Below are 15,951 nucleotides of genomic sequence, written 5' to 3' on the forward strand. Positions count from 1 at the left end.
TTGCAGTTTTAAATAGTTTTTGTTTAGCAGCAAGACTGTGGAAACAGCGCTGGTTCCCTTTTTGATGTTGCAGTTACGGTGCAGAGGTGCAAGTCGATGACGTAACCCTACTGTCGCAATTTTGCACGCTTGTAACCTGCGCACTTCAACCCCTACATGCACTTGTACAAAGTACACACTTCATAGAGGGTGTAGTGTGGGAATTGGGACAGGGCCTCTCTGTGACTCAAGGGGGCGCCGTTGCACTCCAAATATATCAGTCTCAAGCAGTCATTTTGCCCTTGCAAACACAAACGTCGATTTATTTTGTTGGGATTTTATGTAACAGTTCAACACAAAGAAGTGCAGAGTCAAGTGGAATGTAATTGATACACGATTTTCTTTTTTATTGTAATCAAACTCCTGGAAAGCTTTGCAAATCTAGCAACTGAAATTATTGTACAAACAACGCAGTGGCAGTTCAAGACCAAATTAACCAGGGGGGCCAGGGTGGGGACATTGTGTTTTTTCATGGGGCCACAGAACAAAAGGAATAAATAAATAAATAAAAATTCATGGTTTAATATATTAAGTGAGCCACAGAGCCACCTGCGGCTCTGGAGCTGCAGGTTGCAGACCCCTGATCTAGCAGATGAAAACTATGATGCTATCTCAACATGGCTGAAGCTAAAAGTGCAACACCTTAATTTTTAATTCATTGTTAAATTCATTGTTATAAAATGTGTTCAAAAGACCAATCAGTTACGATTTCTGTGCGCATATGATCATAAAAAATGTATTTAGCATTATGTCTTTGATACAGGGGCCAGGACCAGTTCTACATCAGCTTGTGCCGATGGGTTGGTGTTTCAACTTCTGCCGCAATCCGGCCTTTGACTGGGCCATTTTAACACATGAATATGCTTTGATATAAATATTTTTATTGTACCTCTGGCTGTATGTTTAGGGTCGTCCTGCTAGAGGGTGAGGCCCCAGTCTCAAGTCTTTTCAAACCTTTAGCAGGTTTCTTCTACAATTGCCCCGTATTTTGTGGCGTCAGTCTTCCCATTCAGAGTGACCAAGTCTCTGCTGAATCAAGCATTCCTACTTCATGGTACTGCCACCACCATGTTTCACCCTGGGAATAGTGTTTTCAGTCTGATGTACAGTTTTCCACCACACAACATTTTGCATGTAGGTCTAACTCCTAGAAATATATTTATTATTGCACCTGTAATTTTGCCAAAATAGTTTTTTTTTCCTAAATTAATAAAGCGATTTGATTAAGAGATTTTTCTAAATTATTTACTGTTATGATACGTTACTGCAAAATTAAGATTAATTTATTTTAAGGCTTTTTACACATCTTTACCAGCCAATAACTGCAATAACTGGGGCCAGTACTGTAATTATTTCCGCACAGGAACAAAAACCTAATATCTGACTAAATAATACATTTTATCATTAAAATTAAAATAAAACTTCAGTATGATGTGTTTTCCTTTTCTGTATTTTTGCCACAATACTGACAAGACAATGACTTTTGAGAAGCTATTTCTGTTGAAGACTCCTAGTACATATCTGCATAGATGAACATATAACTGAAGAGTAACCAGCAACAATCCTAAAGTCTCAAGAGGTCCAAAATGTGGGGGAAAAAGTTAAACTAGGGAGCTAATAACCTGTGACAAATAGAAAACATACAAAAGCACCCGTGCCACACCTTAAAGCTGTTATTCAGCAGTTTGAAAGTGGCATTTATTCCCAGTTTCCTCACTCTAAATTTTGCAACGGCTGTGGCAACACGTCCATTTCCCAATATAGTTCTCCTTTGTTATCATTCTCACTCATATGTTGCTAAGAATGAAAACCCCAAAGCACTTCACGGTATATAAATGTAATAAAGATGTACATTACACCAGTGAGAAATTGATTACACTAAATCAAGAATGAGACTTAATAATTCTCAAATTTGACCAAGCAGAGATGCATGATGAGACACAAAAATGTCTTTAAATTGACACAGAATAGCTCCAAATTACTTGTTAAGTGACCAAAATAAGACCAACCAGCATGTCAAATATGTGATGGGAGCATCTGTGACACAGAGGCAAAAGACTTGGTTTGAGACTTGAAGGCTCCTGGCTGTAAAGCTGTTTGTGGGTGCAGTCCTGCTCCATTATACATTGTGTCTAAGCAGCACTTCAAAAGGCTGTAATATACAAACCTTTTCATATTTTGTCATGTTTATACCAAACATTTTAATATATTTGAGCAGGGGTGTATGAGATAGAATAACACAAAGTAGTAAACAGCGAAAGGAAAATTGATACAATATTCTTTCCAATGAAATTCTGAAATGATGCATGCATTTGTTTTTAGTCTCCCTTAGTCATACTTCTTTGAAAAATAGCTCAAGCTCAGTCATTCTAACACAAGAGTAAGATTAAATGAGATTTGAACCATTCAATATGTTTAGGGTCATTGTCCTGTTGGATGGTGAACATCCACCATAGTCACAAATGTTTTGCGGCTTTAACAGATTTTATTCCAGGTTTGCTTGATCTTATCAAGTCTCATCAGCATCCCTGTACCTGCTTAAGAAGAACATCCTCAAAACGTGATGCTTGCACAGCACAATTCACCAGGTGAATGGTATGTCCAGGGTGTCGGTTTTTCGCAACACATAGTGCTTCGGATGTTGCCCAAAAAGTTGAAATCTTGGTCTCATCTGACCAAAGCACCTTTTCACACTTACTCTGTCCCCTTCCACATCTCTGCTGTGACCCCTAAATGGCTCATGAGAAACTGCAAATGCAACTTGGGTTTTTTTTAACAGTTGCTTTCTTTTTGCCACTCTTCAATAAAGGCCAGGTTTGCTTTGTGTACACCTAATAGCTGTCCTGTTGACAAATTCTTCCTCATGAGCTGTGGATCTCTGTATCTCCTCCACAGATACTATCAGTCTCTTGGCTGCTTTTCTGATTAATGCTATATTTGCCTGGCCTTTGAGCTTAGGTAAAAAACCATGTCTTAGTAGATTTGTGGTTGTGCCATACTCTTTCCAATATTTGGATGGTGGATTGAAAAGTGCTCCCTACAATGTCTACAATTATGTGCTACCTTGTGTTCTATTGTATAAAATCCCAGTAAACTACACGCAACTATGTGGTTGTGTTGCACAAATATGTGAATAGGAGAATGAATAGTTTTATAAAGTACAGTAAACATCATTAACAGAATCTTTTTTATTAATACAGCGATAAAAATATTTGAGACTTTTAAATAGTATTGTTGGTGAAAACAAATAAAGTATCCTAAACTAAGCCAAGCAGCTAAGAATTTCATAGATGACAGCGTAACAACTATTAATAGAACAGAATAGTCCTTACTGTTGTTGCATGCAATTTGTACTACAAAATTGATCAGGAATTTTCTCACTGGTGCTCAATTTAATATTTTTTAAGAAAGTAAATAGTACGTTATAGTAAAATAAAAAAAATTAAAAAAGTTTAGAAAAAAAGGTATCAGTCTAATGAAAAATCAGTTATTCATCATCAGTCTGAAAATATGGAGCATGTACAGGATGTGGTCCCTGTCCTGTACATCAACACCTGGGAGGGGGTTCTTGTTCCACACTACGTGACGTGGACGCCGCAATGACCTCATACGGCAGCCCACGACAACGAAAGCTCGACTGGGCTCTCCGAACTACAGTACCCAGAAGTCCCTGTGCGCGTCAACAGCAACAGCTAGGATGTTGCGATAATGCTGGCAGCCAAAGATTGCTGTGGTTGCAGAGATTAGACGGCTGTGTCGAAACCTCAGTCGGTAACGTTTTAGCGGCTGGCAGACGCAGTGGTTACACATTTGCACCAGACGCAGAGTTGTCTCCTATCAACTCGACGCTTATTGGGGGCTGCCTTGCGCCGAAGGCGTCAGCGAACGGAACCCATATGGTTTTATATTTATGCATGTAAGCATTTAAATAGCCGCACGGACAGTTAGCAATGAGGCAACAAACGGCCGCTGCACTTTTCTGAAGGATGGAAACAGCTTTTTGGGTAGCACCGTCGCAGTTACTCGGAGGATACATCGCGTTTGAAGACATTTTCTTCAGAAAATAACCTGGATAACCTTACACGAAATGTCATAGCCTTAGCAGCTAGCACTTAGCTAGCTAGGTAACGGCTGGACGAGATGGAGATGGACCCATTTTTCCTCAGCAGCCGACCATGAACAGCTGGCTGGCTGGTAAAAGGAGCACTTTTTCCGGAGATGCTTTAACCTCCTGGGCGGTGTAATACACTTACATAACTGTTAGCCGCTCTATAGTTATCACTACTGGCTTGTGTTGGCAAGCAAATGGGAAATTTCCCTAAAAGAATCTCACATCATCACCACAAGTGAAAAAAAAAAAAAGGTATTACTTGCATATTTTGAGACACCAGACGATAAGTTTACATTTGGAGCTGGGGTTGTGATATATCACTGCAATAAGCTAGAACATCCGAGTGTGAAGAGAGCGAGAACCACATCTTCCCTGCTGTCATTTCGACACCATGAGGAAGTTCTTTGATTCCCGTCGGGAGTTGGTGAGCTCCGGGCCTGGTTCTGGAGGAGGGGGCAGCAGCTCTGGGTCCAGTCACGCCGGAGGAAATTTTATTGGCAGAGCCTTCACTGTCGGGCGGCACCAAGTCACTGTTGAGGAGATCATTGCTGAAGGTAAGAAAGTGACTCCACAGACCAGATCATTTCATTTGCTGCAGCTTTTTCTTCTCATTACTTTCATTTTTTTTTGCCTTGGCAGGAGAATCAGGGGCGTTTTTTTAATGAAATGCGGCCTGGGCGAGCCCCCGATTTTGTAAAAATAATACCATGTCAAAACGTAGGTTATTAGAAAATATTAACAATACGATGTATTGATTTGGTTTTGAGATAAATAGAATGAGCCAGTTGAGGTTTTACCAGTCTGGAATATTTGAGATATTGAGTTATAGATGGTCCAATGCAGTCCAGACACAGAACACATAATCTTACCTTATGCTTCAATTTAGATACCAAGTTTACCACTAGATTTATGATGGCAATAAGCTACAAAGAAGTGAGTGTGTTCCTTAACAGTCAACCAGCGGATCTCCCTGGAAGAGGTGGTTGTATGGGAGGATTGCTCCTCTTAAATAGAGAGCAAAGCATTTGCTGGCAATATCAGGGCCCGAGATCACCTATCACAGGCCAGACAGCTTTAGACATTTTTAACCCTGCACCAAAACAACTGTGTTATGTTTTTATCAGTGGGATGAGTGCATCTGCCGAGGGAAAAATGGTGTACACCAACTCCTTCAGAGAGTTACAGACAAAACAGTGTTTGGTTTTAGTCTCATGCCGCCTGTCAGACCCTGCCACCCTGGGCAGAAAGCCTTATCACCCATACCAAAAGCAGTCACAGATAGGGATGTTGTATTTTTCTCATTATGAACCAGTTACCTTAACACCTAAAACACAACCATTTCTCCCACACAGGCATCCCAAAGATTTAAATGTATTGTGCCTAAGTAAAAACAGAGCTCTTCCGCTCGGTCTTATCTGCACTCTGCTATTATGGTTCAAAGATGGAGACTAACAGGCGCCAGGCTGTTGCTTTATCCTCCCAAGATGAATGTTTACAGTAAATACTGTCATTTAACCACTAAAGAACAGTGGTAAGTAAATTCTAACCCAGAGTCATGAGGTGAAAATGCTGATGCTGGACTAAAGAAGCCAATCTGGAGCTAGAAGGGTAACTGCCCCAAGCAGTTTCATTGTTGTGTCTTTGTAAATTCAGGAAAGCAAAAAAAGAACTAATGCGTGCACAGGGTATCAAGTAAACAATTTAAACAACATTAAAATCGGTGAAACATCCACTGAATCTGCTGCTCATAGTTTTGCTGCCTACATGTCCACACTGCTGAGTTCATAGACACATTTAAATGTAACTCACCTATTTTATGAAAACCCTGAATAGTCTTTTAAAGGTTTTTTTGATCTATTTTATGTATATTTTTTCATTTTTGTTATATTTTCTTGTCTTTTATTCTTGTTTTGTTTTTATTGTTTGGCTCAATTGTGAAGCACTTGGAGGACATTTTTTTTTTTTTTATGTGCTACAGAGATAAATTTGACATTAATATTGTCTTTATCTTCTGAGTATTATAAGGTCTGTATTTCTCTCTGTGTTTGGTTTTATGAACCAAATATGTTTTCCATTTCTTGTGTGTTGTTTCTGGCCTCCAGCTAATCAAGCATTTGAAAACAAATAATCCAAGGTCTTTGTGTTATGAGGCAGTACAGCTGATCATAATGTTTACCTCATTATTTGCATCAGAATCTTATATATATCCGTTATCTGAGATCTTCCATGCAGACTTACAGTATCTGTCTGTGGTCGTCTGAAATTGATGACAGGGTCGCAGCTAAACTCAGCAGAATGAATATGTGGCCTGAGCTGTACCAGATGGTTGGGCCTCGCTGTAGGCCTCTACTTTAACCCTCCAGCAATGACATGACTAATGGATAACGCTATAAGGCAGCACCATGTGGTCCTGATCCTCCGTTCTGATGTAAGGGACAGACACTGGCAGTTGTTTGATGTAATGAGGCAAAAAAAGGCTCATCTGTTAGAACAGAGAAGCAGTCTGAAAGCTTTGATGTGCAGCGTCACTCGGGGTTTTCACAAAGTCTAATTTTGGGTTGAATACTATATAAATCTATTTCTGAATTTTACCTCTGTGCTTCACTGTCATGATTTCGATCAGTTGATTATCGTATCTGGTTGACAGTTTAATTGGATGGCTCTTCTTTTTCGTTTTCTTAGGTGGCTTCGCGATTGTGTTCCTGGTAAAAACAAACCAAGGGGTGCGTTGTGCCCTGAAGAGGATGTACGTCAACAATGAGCACGATCTGCAGGTGTGCAAACGGGAGATTCAGATCATGGTGAGTGGCTGAGGATACATGTTTACGCTGCTCGTTTTCACTCTTTGCTCTTGTGGTTTTATACACCAGTTTAAAAACCACACACGAAAGCAAAAACAAAAGTATTTAGAGAGAATTTGGTACAAACAGAGGAAGTAGAAATGAGCTGGTATCAGACTCTTGATTAAAAGAAAAACACTGGTGTATGACCACAGAAATGTAAAATAAATATATAAAATAATCTAATCTTTTATTTCAGATAAAAAAGCAAATGTGGTAGCCTTTTTTCAACCAGCTGACTGGCAGTGCACAGCAACTGATGGGGATGTGGAAGCATTGTGTTACTTTATGCTCCATACAGCCAGCAAAATGTTTAGTCACCCCAGGACTGGTGAATCCTGTCACTGGCAGGATTTCAAACTGTGCGAAGCATAATTTTAGCGGTTTTGATGCAGAAACCTTTTAAAAATCTATTTACACCTTGATACTGGGATCTGGCTCATGCCTACAGTTGCACCTTAAAAAAATCAACACCCATTGGAAATTTTGTTTAGTGGCAAACTATGTAAATTAGCAGCTATTTGCAATAAACAAATCAAACAAGAAAACATGTAAATGGCTCCACACAGCTAATATAACAAGTAGTATCTCAAAATTAAACACTAAATGCTTCTTTTATTTAATACTGCAGTCGCAAAATTATATAACCCCTTCATGACAAGCATCTTTACCACTTAGTAGAGCAGCATTTTTATGTTATGACCTGCTGCAAATGAGATTCATGGCGAGAACAGCTTCAGGCAGCGTTTCACAGTAATCTTATCCCACTCCTCATGGGAGAAGTCTTCCAGCTCACTAATATTCTTGGGTTTCAATGCTGCAACTGCCGTTTTTAAGTCCTTTCAGTGATATTCAATAGAGGTTAAGTCAGGCAACAGTGATGGCCACTGTAGTATCTTTCACAATGTTTTCTGAAACAAAGCCTTGGTGGACTTTAAAATCATTGTCCACGCTGCAGGTTTCCAGTGTCAGAGCATCACTGAGGCACTGCCATGCTTCCAATGAGCCACAGGTGGTAGGTGTTTGTGCTGTAACTGGTGGGTTGCCGGTTTGAACCCCTGCTCTGTTCGTCTCAGGAATCTGGTGGCACCCATTTGACAGCTTTTTCCTTGTGCTTCCTTCACTTTTAAACCTGTAAACTTTGCTTCCAACTGTGTATTTAGGGACATTCAGGGCCTTTTTTAATCTTTTTTATTGTTTTCCATGTCTGTGAAAGGTAACAATCTCTTCTTTTGGGACCATTCTATTGACTTAGACATGTTTCTAACATGGAATGAACCATTATCATCAATAATCAAGGTTTTTGAGATGTTCTATCTCAGAACACATGGGAAACGTATGAAACCCTCAGTTACTTGCAGCAGTTGTAAAGTGGAATAATTTTGAGACTGCAGAGATCTTTAAAATTAGGATTCTGTGCTAAAGTTGGATAAAATCCTTTTAATATTAGTCCTAGTTAAGTATTTAAACTGTAATACGTTCATAGCGCCTGAACACCGAATTTTGCAAATAAACCTAATTAACATAAGGAGTTCAAGAAATTGAGGCGTTTCTCTAATCAACCATCATCTTGTTGATTTTGCCTTACTTATTAATCTGATTCTATGCTTTCAAGTTTCTTGTATAAAGAAAAATTTACCAAACATGATTAATAAAAATATATGCATTCTTAAAGTATACAGAATGTTATTAATTCTTTATGACGTTGTTAAAATGTTTCTGTTGTTTTCTTTTGGGTTTTTGACATCTTTGAGTTAAACACGATCTGTTTTCTCATGTGAAACGATGCATAATATTTTCTAACTTCTGTACTGTGTAACACTGAACTTTATGTATAAATAGACATGAATGCCACGATGTCATGCCAAACATATTTGACTGGATGGTGATGTTGAAAAGTCTGAAAGCCTTCTTTGAGTCCCGAGGCTACACAGGACTCTGCCTTCTTAGTGCTCAGGAACACAGGAAGGAAGGAAGCAATGGATGTTGAGATTACAAACAACCCAGATTCTATCATTCCACAATCTTTCCATGGAATCAAACATGTAATTGGCCTTCGTTTGCTTTCTTAACCTCCCAGTCTTTCTCACTTGTGCTTCTCACTTTCACTCTTCTCACACACAAAGACAGTACTTCACCTCAAGCTGTAGTACTTGACATTTTTTCTTTGCCTAACAGATTCTTGATTTGAGCTCCTTATTGCAGCTCCATTTGTAGGGAATGGACTCTAGCTGCATTGCATTGAGTACTGAAAATTCACATTATCCTGCAGCTTTTGCAGAAAATAAATCCAAATGTTTCTTGTCACATGATTTATGTTTTTCATAAATAATGCTCATATATGTGACAATGGGAAATCATCTTACCAATCAGAGGGGATGTGAAGAGGGATTATTCTAGCTGACCTTTTTGGGTGTAATCTTTGTGCTCTGTATTGTATAATTGATTGGGCTTTTTTTTTTGTTCTTGCAGAAAGACCTCGTTGGTCACAAGAATATTGTTGGTTATCTGGACTCTAGCATCACAGCTATGGGATCTCGAGACGTATGGGAGGTTCTTATACTGATGGACTACTGCAAGGGTGAGTGTTGTACTTGTATGCTTTGATCAATGAGAAATTGTAGATGTAGGTCTTGTCAAACAAGTACAATGCCTTGCTAAAGGTTTCATATGCTTATTGTTTTTGTACATTACAACCTGAAATTTATGTATTTTTGTTGGAACTGTAAGTGCAAGACCAGTACAAAGTAGTAAATACACTCACCGGCCATTTTATTAGGTACACCTGTCCAACTGCACATTAACGCAAATTTCTAATCAGCCAATCACATGGCAGCAACTCAATGCATTTAAGCATGTAGATGTGGTCAAGACGATCTGCTGCAGTTCAAACTGAGCATCAGAATGGGGAAGAAAGGTGATTTAAGTGACTCAACGTGGCATGGTTGTTGGTGCCAGAGGGGCTGATCTATGTATTTCAGAAACTGCTGAACTACTGGGATTTTCACGCACTACCATCTCTAGGATTTACAGAGAATGGTCGCAAAAAGAGAAAATATCCAGTGAGCAGCAGTTCTGTGGGCGCAAATGCCTTGTTGATGCCGGAGGTCAGAGGAGAATGGCCAGACTGGTTCGAGCTGATAGAAAGGCAACAGTAACTCAAATAACCACTCGTTACAACCAAGGCATGCAGAAGAGCATCTCTGAAGGCACAACACATCGAACCTTGAGGCGGATGGGCTACAGCAGCAGAAGACCACACTGGGTTCCACTCCTGTTAGCTAAGAACAGGAAACTGAGGCTACAATTTGCACAGGCTCACCAAAATTGGACAAAAGAAGATTGGAAAAACGCTGCCTGTTCTGATGAGTCTCGATTTCTGCTGCGACATTCAGATGGTAGGGTCAGAATTTGGCGTCAACAACATGAAAGCATGGATCCATCCTGCCTTGTATCAACGGTTCAGGCTGGTGGTGGTGGTGTAATGGTGTGGGGGACATTTTCTTGGCACACTCTGGGCCCCTTAGTACTAATAAAGCATCGTGTCAACGCCACAGCCTACCTGAGTATTGTTGCTGACCATGTCCATCCCTTTATGACCACAGTGTACCCATCTTCTGATAGTTACTTCCAGCAGGATAAAGCGCCATGTCATAAAGCACGAATCATCTCAGACTGGTTTCTTGAACATGACAATGATTTCACTGTACTCAAATGGCCTCCTAGTCACCAGATCTCTATCCAATAGAGCACCTTTGGGATGTGGTGGAACGGGAGATTCACATCATGGATGTGCAGCCGATAAATCTGCAGCATCTGTGTGATGCTATCATGTCAATATGGACTAAACTCTGAGGAATGTTTCCAGTACCTTGTTGAATCTATGCCACAAAGAATTAAGGCAGTTCTGAAGGCACAAGGGGGTCCAACCCGGTACTAGCAAGGTGTACCTAATAAAGTGGCCGGTGAGTGTAATTGAGAATAAAACAAAATGTAACGAGGTTTTGAAAATCTCGTCCAGCTCCTCTGGGGGGAGCCCAAGGCGTTCCCCGTCCCCTGGGCCTCCTCCCGGTGGGACGTGCCTGGAACACCTCCTGAGGAAGCTGTCCAGGAGGCATCCGATATAGATGCCCGAGCCACCTCAACTGGCTCCTCTCGATGTGGAGGAGCAGTGGCTCTACTCCGAGCCCCTCCCGTATGGCGGAGCTCCTCACCCTATCTCTAAGGGAGTGCCCAGCCACCCTGAAGAGGAAGCTCATTTCAGCCACTTGTATCTGGGATCTCATTCTTTTGGACATGACCCAAAGTTCATGGCCATAGATGAGGGTAGGAACGTAGACCGACCGGTAAATCGAGCGCTTTGCTTTTCGGCTCAGCTCTCTCTTCACCACATCAGACCGGCACAGCGCCCCCATTACTGTGGCAGCCGCACCGATCCGTCTGTCGATCTCCCGCTCCCTTCTTCCCTCACTCATGAACAAGACCCCAAGATACTTGAACTCCGCCACTTGAGGCAGGAACTCCCCTCAAACCTGAAGAGGAAAAGCCACCCTTTTCCAGTCGAGAACTATGGCCTCGGACTTGGAGGAGCTGAACTTCATCCCAGCCGCTTCACACTCGGCTGCGAACCGCCCCAGCGCATGCTGTAGGTCTTGGCTAGAGGGGGCCAGCAGGACCACACCATCCGCAAAAAGAAGAGACAAAATCCACTGGTCCCCAAACCAGACCTCCTCCGGCCCTTGTTATGAGCAGGACCGGTGACAAAGGGCAGCCCTGCCGGAGTCCAACATGCACCGGGTCCAACATGCATGTCTGTCAGTTATTCGTCATTTTAATCTTTCTGTTGCCATTCACCTTCACTAAAGACTCTCAGCAGTCTAAGTGGAGATGTCTCTGCTTTCTTTAAGCATTTAGCTGCTCTTTGGTTGATGTCCAAATGATTTCCCGAATTGTCCCTGAATCCTTAAGTTTTTTGATTCTGCTCATCTCGAGCTGAAGCCTCTTTTTAGTTACAGATTTTGTAGACTTGACGGCATCGACAAGGGGATGGTTGTTTGTTGTACAGATAATAGGCAGGATGTTGTGTGTGCCATTACCAACGAGGAGCTCTGAATGGCAAACGTACTCCGTACCACTCTCCTGATCCATCTTGACTCCCAACATATGGGTGAAATCTTTACAATCTTCTTCCATCAGCATGATAAAATGTCTGCCCTTAGTGCCTCCATCTGAGAGGTTTCCCATTGAGGAATCACTGAACACCTCTAATTTGAGGCATTTGTTGTCTGGCATGTATTGAAACCTTCGGGTAACTTCCTCTGATTTCAGTTTTCCGATCAGTTTGTTTGCACAGTGCAATGTTCAAATTGTTTTGTGTTAGATATCACACATGATGTCAGGTGTGCTCTGCCTTGCTACCCACAGTATCTGTCCAGGCTTGGATTTTAACATGTCCATCTCTTGCTGTGGTGCTCTGGTGGGATTCATAGGAACATGCTGTGGGATTTGTATGTATATACGTTGTACTTTTATTTCATTCTGCAGAGTGAACCTCCAACCCAATGTTGTTGGAACTGTTATGCTCTTCTTTTCCAATTTGAAAAGTAGCTTTCTCTTTAGGGATAACAGCTGAAGAGAACGTGTCTGACCCTCCCTATACAAAGTCATGTACATGACATGCAGTGACTCCTGTCATCCAATAGAAATCATCTGGCCAGTAGAGGACAGCTAGGTCGACTTTGTGCCCCGCAGCTTTTGCATAGTTTCTTTCACTTTGTTGAACCAGAACAATAAAGCATCTGTTAAGCCATGAACACGTGTATATAACTTCCATACAATTCTTTTGGTCTGACATTTGAGGTGGTTCGATATACACATCTTTGGTTAAATTTTCACCTTGCAAAAATGCTGCTTTAATGTCCATGGAGTTAATTTCCTGTTTATTCTGACAAGCTGATTTCTGGTTTTTAAGAGACGGTGGAACTGGCGATAAGTGCTAGCTCTGTGTCTTTAACATTTAGCCCTGCGGCGTCTAGTAGCTTAAATGCTAACACTTCATCTGGTAGTTACATTTTGAATTCTTTTGTTGTATCGTCATTCTTATTAAACAATGTAATCCATCAACTCCATGGAAGCTGTCGATCCTTTTCGTCTTTTACAAACAGCAAGACCAGCTTGGTCAGAAGGTCAGCCATCCCCCTATCGGCATTAAGGTCTTCCACTGTGATTTCCAGCGTGCTTTCTCTAGCTCTTCCTGGTAGCGACATAGTAACCGCTGGAGCGTCCTTCTTTTTGTCTGTAACGTTGGTAACGAGTCATCAAATTTCTATTTCATTTTTTCAGCTTTCATAAGATGTCTTCTCATCAAATGGTGGAGGAACTTTGTCATTTCCAGCACCGGCCATCCTCGGTTATCAATTTTAATCCAGATAACCACACCACCGATGTTAGAATCCACACTTGGATGGTCGCCATCAACAGTTTGTGCACATCGAACATTACAGCAAGTCCTTTTCCCGCCAGCGCATCCCCTCAAACCCGACAGTAGGAGTTCAGGGTGGATGGGTAGTGTTAGTTTTCTCCCATACAGTGTTTTGTCTTCAGGCAAAAAGTTTAGTTTTTAGTTTTATCTGACCTTTGCACCTTCTTCCATATGTTTGCTGTACTCTCTACATGGCTTGTGGCAAACTGGAAACCAGATTTTCTTTTAATAATGATGTCTTCTTGCTTCTCCTTCATCGGTATGGCCATGTCTTGTTTGGTTTGCAGTTGTGCCATACTCTTTCTATTTTCAGATGATGGGTTGAACAGCCCTGTGTGAGATGTTCAAAGCGTGGTTTGTTTCTTTATAACCTAACTTTGCATTAAACTTCTCCACAACTTTCTCCTTGACCTATCTTCTGTGTTCCTGTGTCTTCATGATACTGTTTGTTCTGTAATATTCTCTAACAAACCTCTGAGGCCTTCTTAGAACAGATTTAATTACACACAGGCTACCACACTAACCATTAAGCAATCCTTTGTGTTGGTCTGTAACATGTAATTAGAATACAATACACTGAACTCTGTGGTTATAATGTGAAAAAAAACAAAAACTTTAGGGGTATGAGATCTTTTACAAGGCGCTGTAAGTGTTGTTATGGATACTCTGTTGAGTAGCAAAAACAGAATGTAACTAAGAATCCTGTACAAATGGTGGTATGGGAACCAAATATCTTCCTGTTTGCTTTTTTACAATATTAAATGTTGTTTAACAGGAGGGCAGGTGGTTAATCTGATGAATCAGAGACTTCAAACCGGCTTCACGGAGTCCGAGGTGCTTCAGATCTTCTGTGACACCTGTGATGCCGTATCTCGCCTGCATCAGCGAAAGGCACCGATCATCCACAGAGACCTCAAGGTAAAATCTTCACTTTTAGAGCTGCTTGCAAAGCGAAGTCTTAAACAGAGTGAATCTCAGCTTTCTAATATGTAATGTGTTAATGGCCTGTAATGTACCGCGTACCAAAAGAGACAACATCCAGTGTAATTGTGTTAACCCAGCAGTAGCTCCTTCTGTGAATCACCCTGCTGAGACGTCCTTTGAAAAGCAATAGGTGTGTCGGTGTGAGAGGAAGCTTCGCTTAATTATTCATTGGTCTAATAGCAGAGAAGAAGATAACTGGTTGGCATGCCTGAAATAACTTCACCTTCTGCAAATAGAGCCATGTAGCTTCATTGATTTTTAAGTCACTGTCTCTTGGTAATTCTGTTTAAAATGGAAACAACTTTTTTGCAGTACAAATGTTTAGACATTCTGACAATTGTAGGTTTGTATTCACCATTGCCCCAACCTTGTGTGCCTTAATGTAAAGGTAGCAGGAGTGTACTGTGATTGATTTGATTTATCTTTGAAGATTTACCTGTTGCAGTTTTCTGAGCTAGTTTAAGTTTTTCTCTAAGAACAATAATTGATGGCACACTAAGAATTTTTTTCAAACACCTTTTTTAAGTGGAAAATTTGATAGTTTTTGTTCAAAATAAAGCATTTGCAATAATAAAAATATATTTTTTTCTTTCAAAAAATAGAGCAGACCCTGTAGCCTGGAGCTACATGTTACTGAGAGAGCTCCCAATAGGTGGACGGAACAATTTATGGTAACAAAATAGATCTGAAAAAGAAATTAACTATGGTTACCTACATGGTTTTTAGAAAATTTACTTTTTGCGTCTTTAGTTTGCTTTGCATGGGTCAAGCCGAGTGTCATTAGATTTCAGGCCGCTTTTAGCTAATCAGCTCTTTTTTTCTTCTTTACGTGTCCTGTTCGGCACCCAGAATTGTGTCTTGAGTGCCAAGAAGAAGCCTGACAGATTTACTTTCACAAATGGAGCATTACGGCTAATGCTATAATGCTAATGCGCCACACGAGATATATATATATATATATATATATATATAACAATCATTAGAAACAGCTTTGGGATTTTTTTAATTGCAATGGAGGTGGAAATGAAAAGGAAAAAAAGAGGCAAGAAAGAGAGAGATTGGGCAAAAAGGAACAAAGGACATAAGGAGAAAAGAATATAGGAGAAACAGAAGGATGAAGAGAATAGAAGATAACACCTTAGACTGCTTCTACGCCTGCAGAAACATACATAATAACAGCAATCTCACCGAAAAGTGTACAGAACTAATAAATGCAAGATGCATTTAGTGGTAACTGCGGCCTAATATAGAACATTTGTGTATCTGTTAACACCTGAATCTAAACACCTGTGGGTGTAAATGTGAGCGTGTTTGTGTATACAAGGTTTCTCCATAAAAATATGGAATAGCAAGTGTGGGGAGCCACAGACCTGCCCCCCTGGACCCGAGACAGACACGCAGGAGATCTGAGCCACGGACATCCAAAGGCCCCCCAGAGCACGGGAAGTCCGGGAGAACCACCGCCGGGACTACTGCAACAACCCCAGAGAAGAGCA

General features: G+C 40.8%; 1 protein-coding gene across 2 annotated transcripts in view; it reads left to right on the forward strand.

Moving 5' to 3' along the window:
* The first annotated feature begins 3,691 nt into the window (after window positions 1-3,691).
* The window catches only part of aak1b (AP2 associated kinase 1b), a 36,132-nt gene continuing 23,872 nt past the window's right edge, over window positions 3,692-15,951 (forward strand). The window contains exons 1-4 of one of the 2 annotated variants that reach the window (XM_047373473.1): window positions 3,692-4,704; window positions 6,833-6,951; window positions 9,463-9,571; window positions 14,247-14,389. In XM_047373473.1, coding sequence (XP_047229429.1) covers window positions 4,542-4,704; window positions 6,833-6,951; window positions 9,463-9,571; window positions 14,247-14,389 — 534 coding nt within the window. In that variant the 5' untranslated portion in view covers window positions 3,692-4,541. The remainder of the gene's footprint in view (window positions 4,705-6,832; window positions 6,952-9,462; window positions 9,572-14,246; window positions 14,390-15,951) is intronic. The other variant, XM_047373474.1, reaches the window with a different exon arrangement.

The sequence above is a fragment of the Girardinichthys multiradiatus genome, chromosome 8, assembly GCF_021462225.1.
Source record: "Girardinichthys multiradiatus isolate DD_20200921_A chromosome 8, DD_fGirMul_XY1, whole genome shotgun sequence".
NCBI classification, from domain to species: domain Eukaryota; kingdom Metazoa; phylum Chordata; class Actinopteri; order Cyprinodontiformes; family Goodeidae; genus Girardinichthys; species Girardinichthys multiradiatus.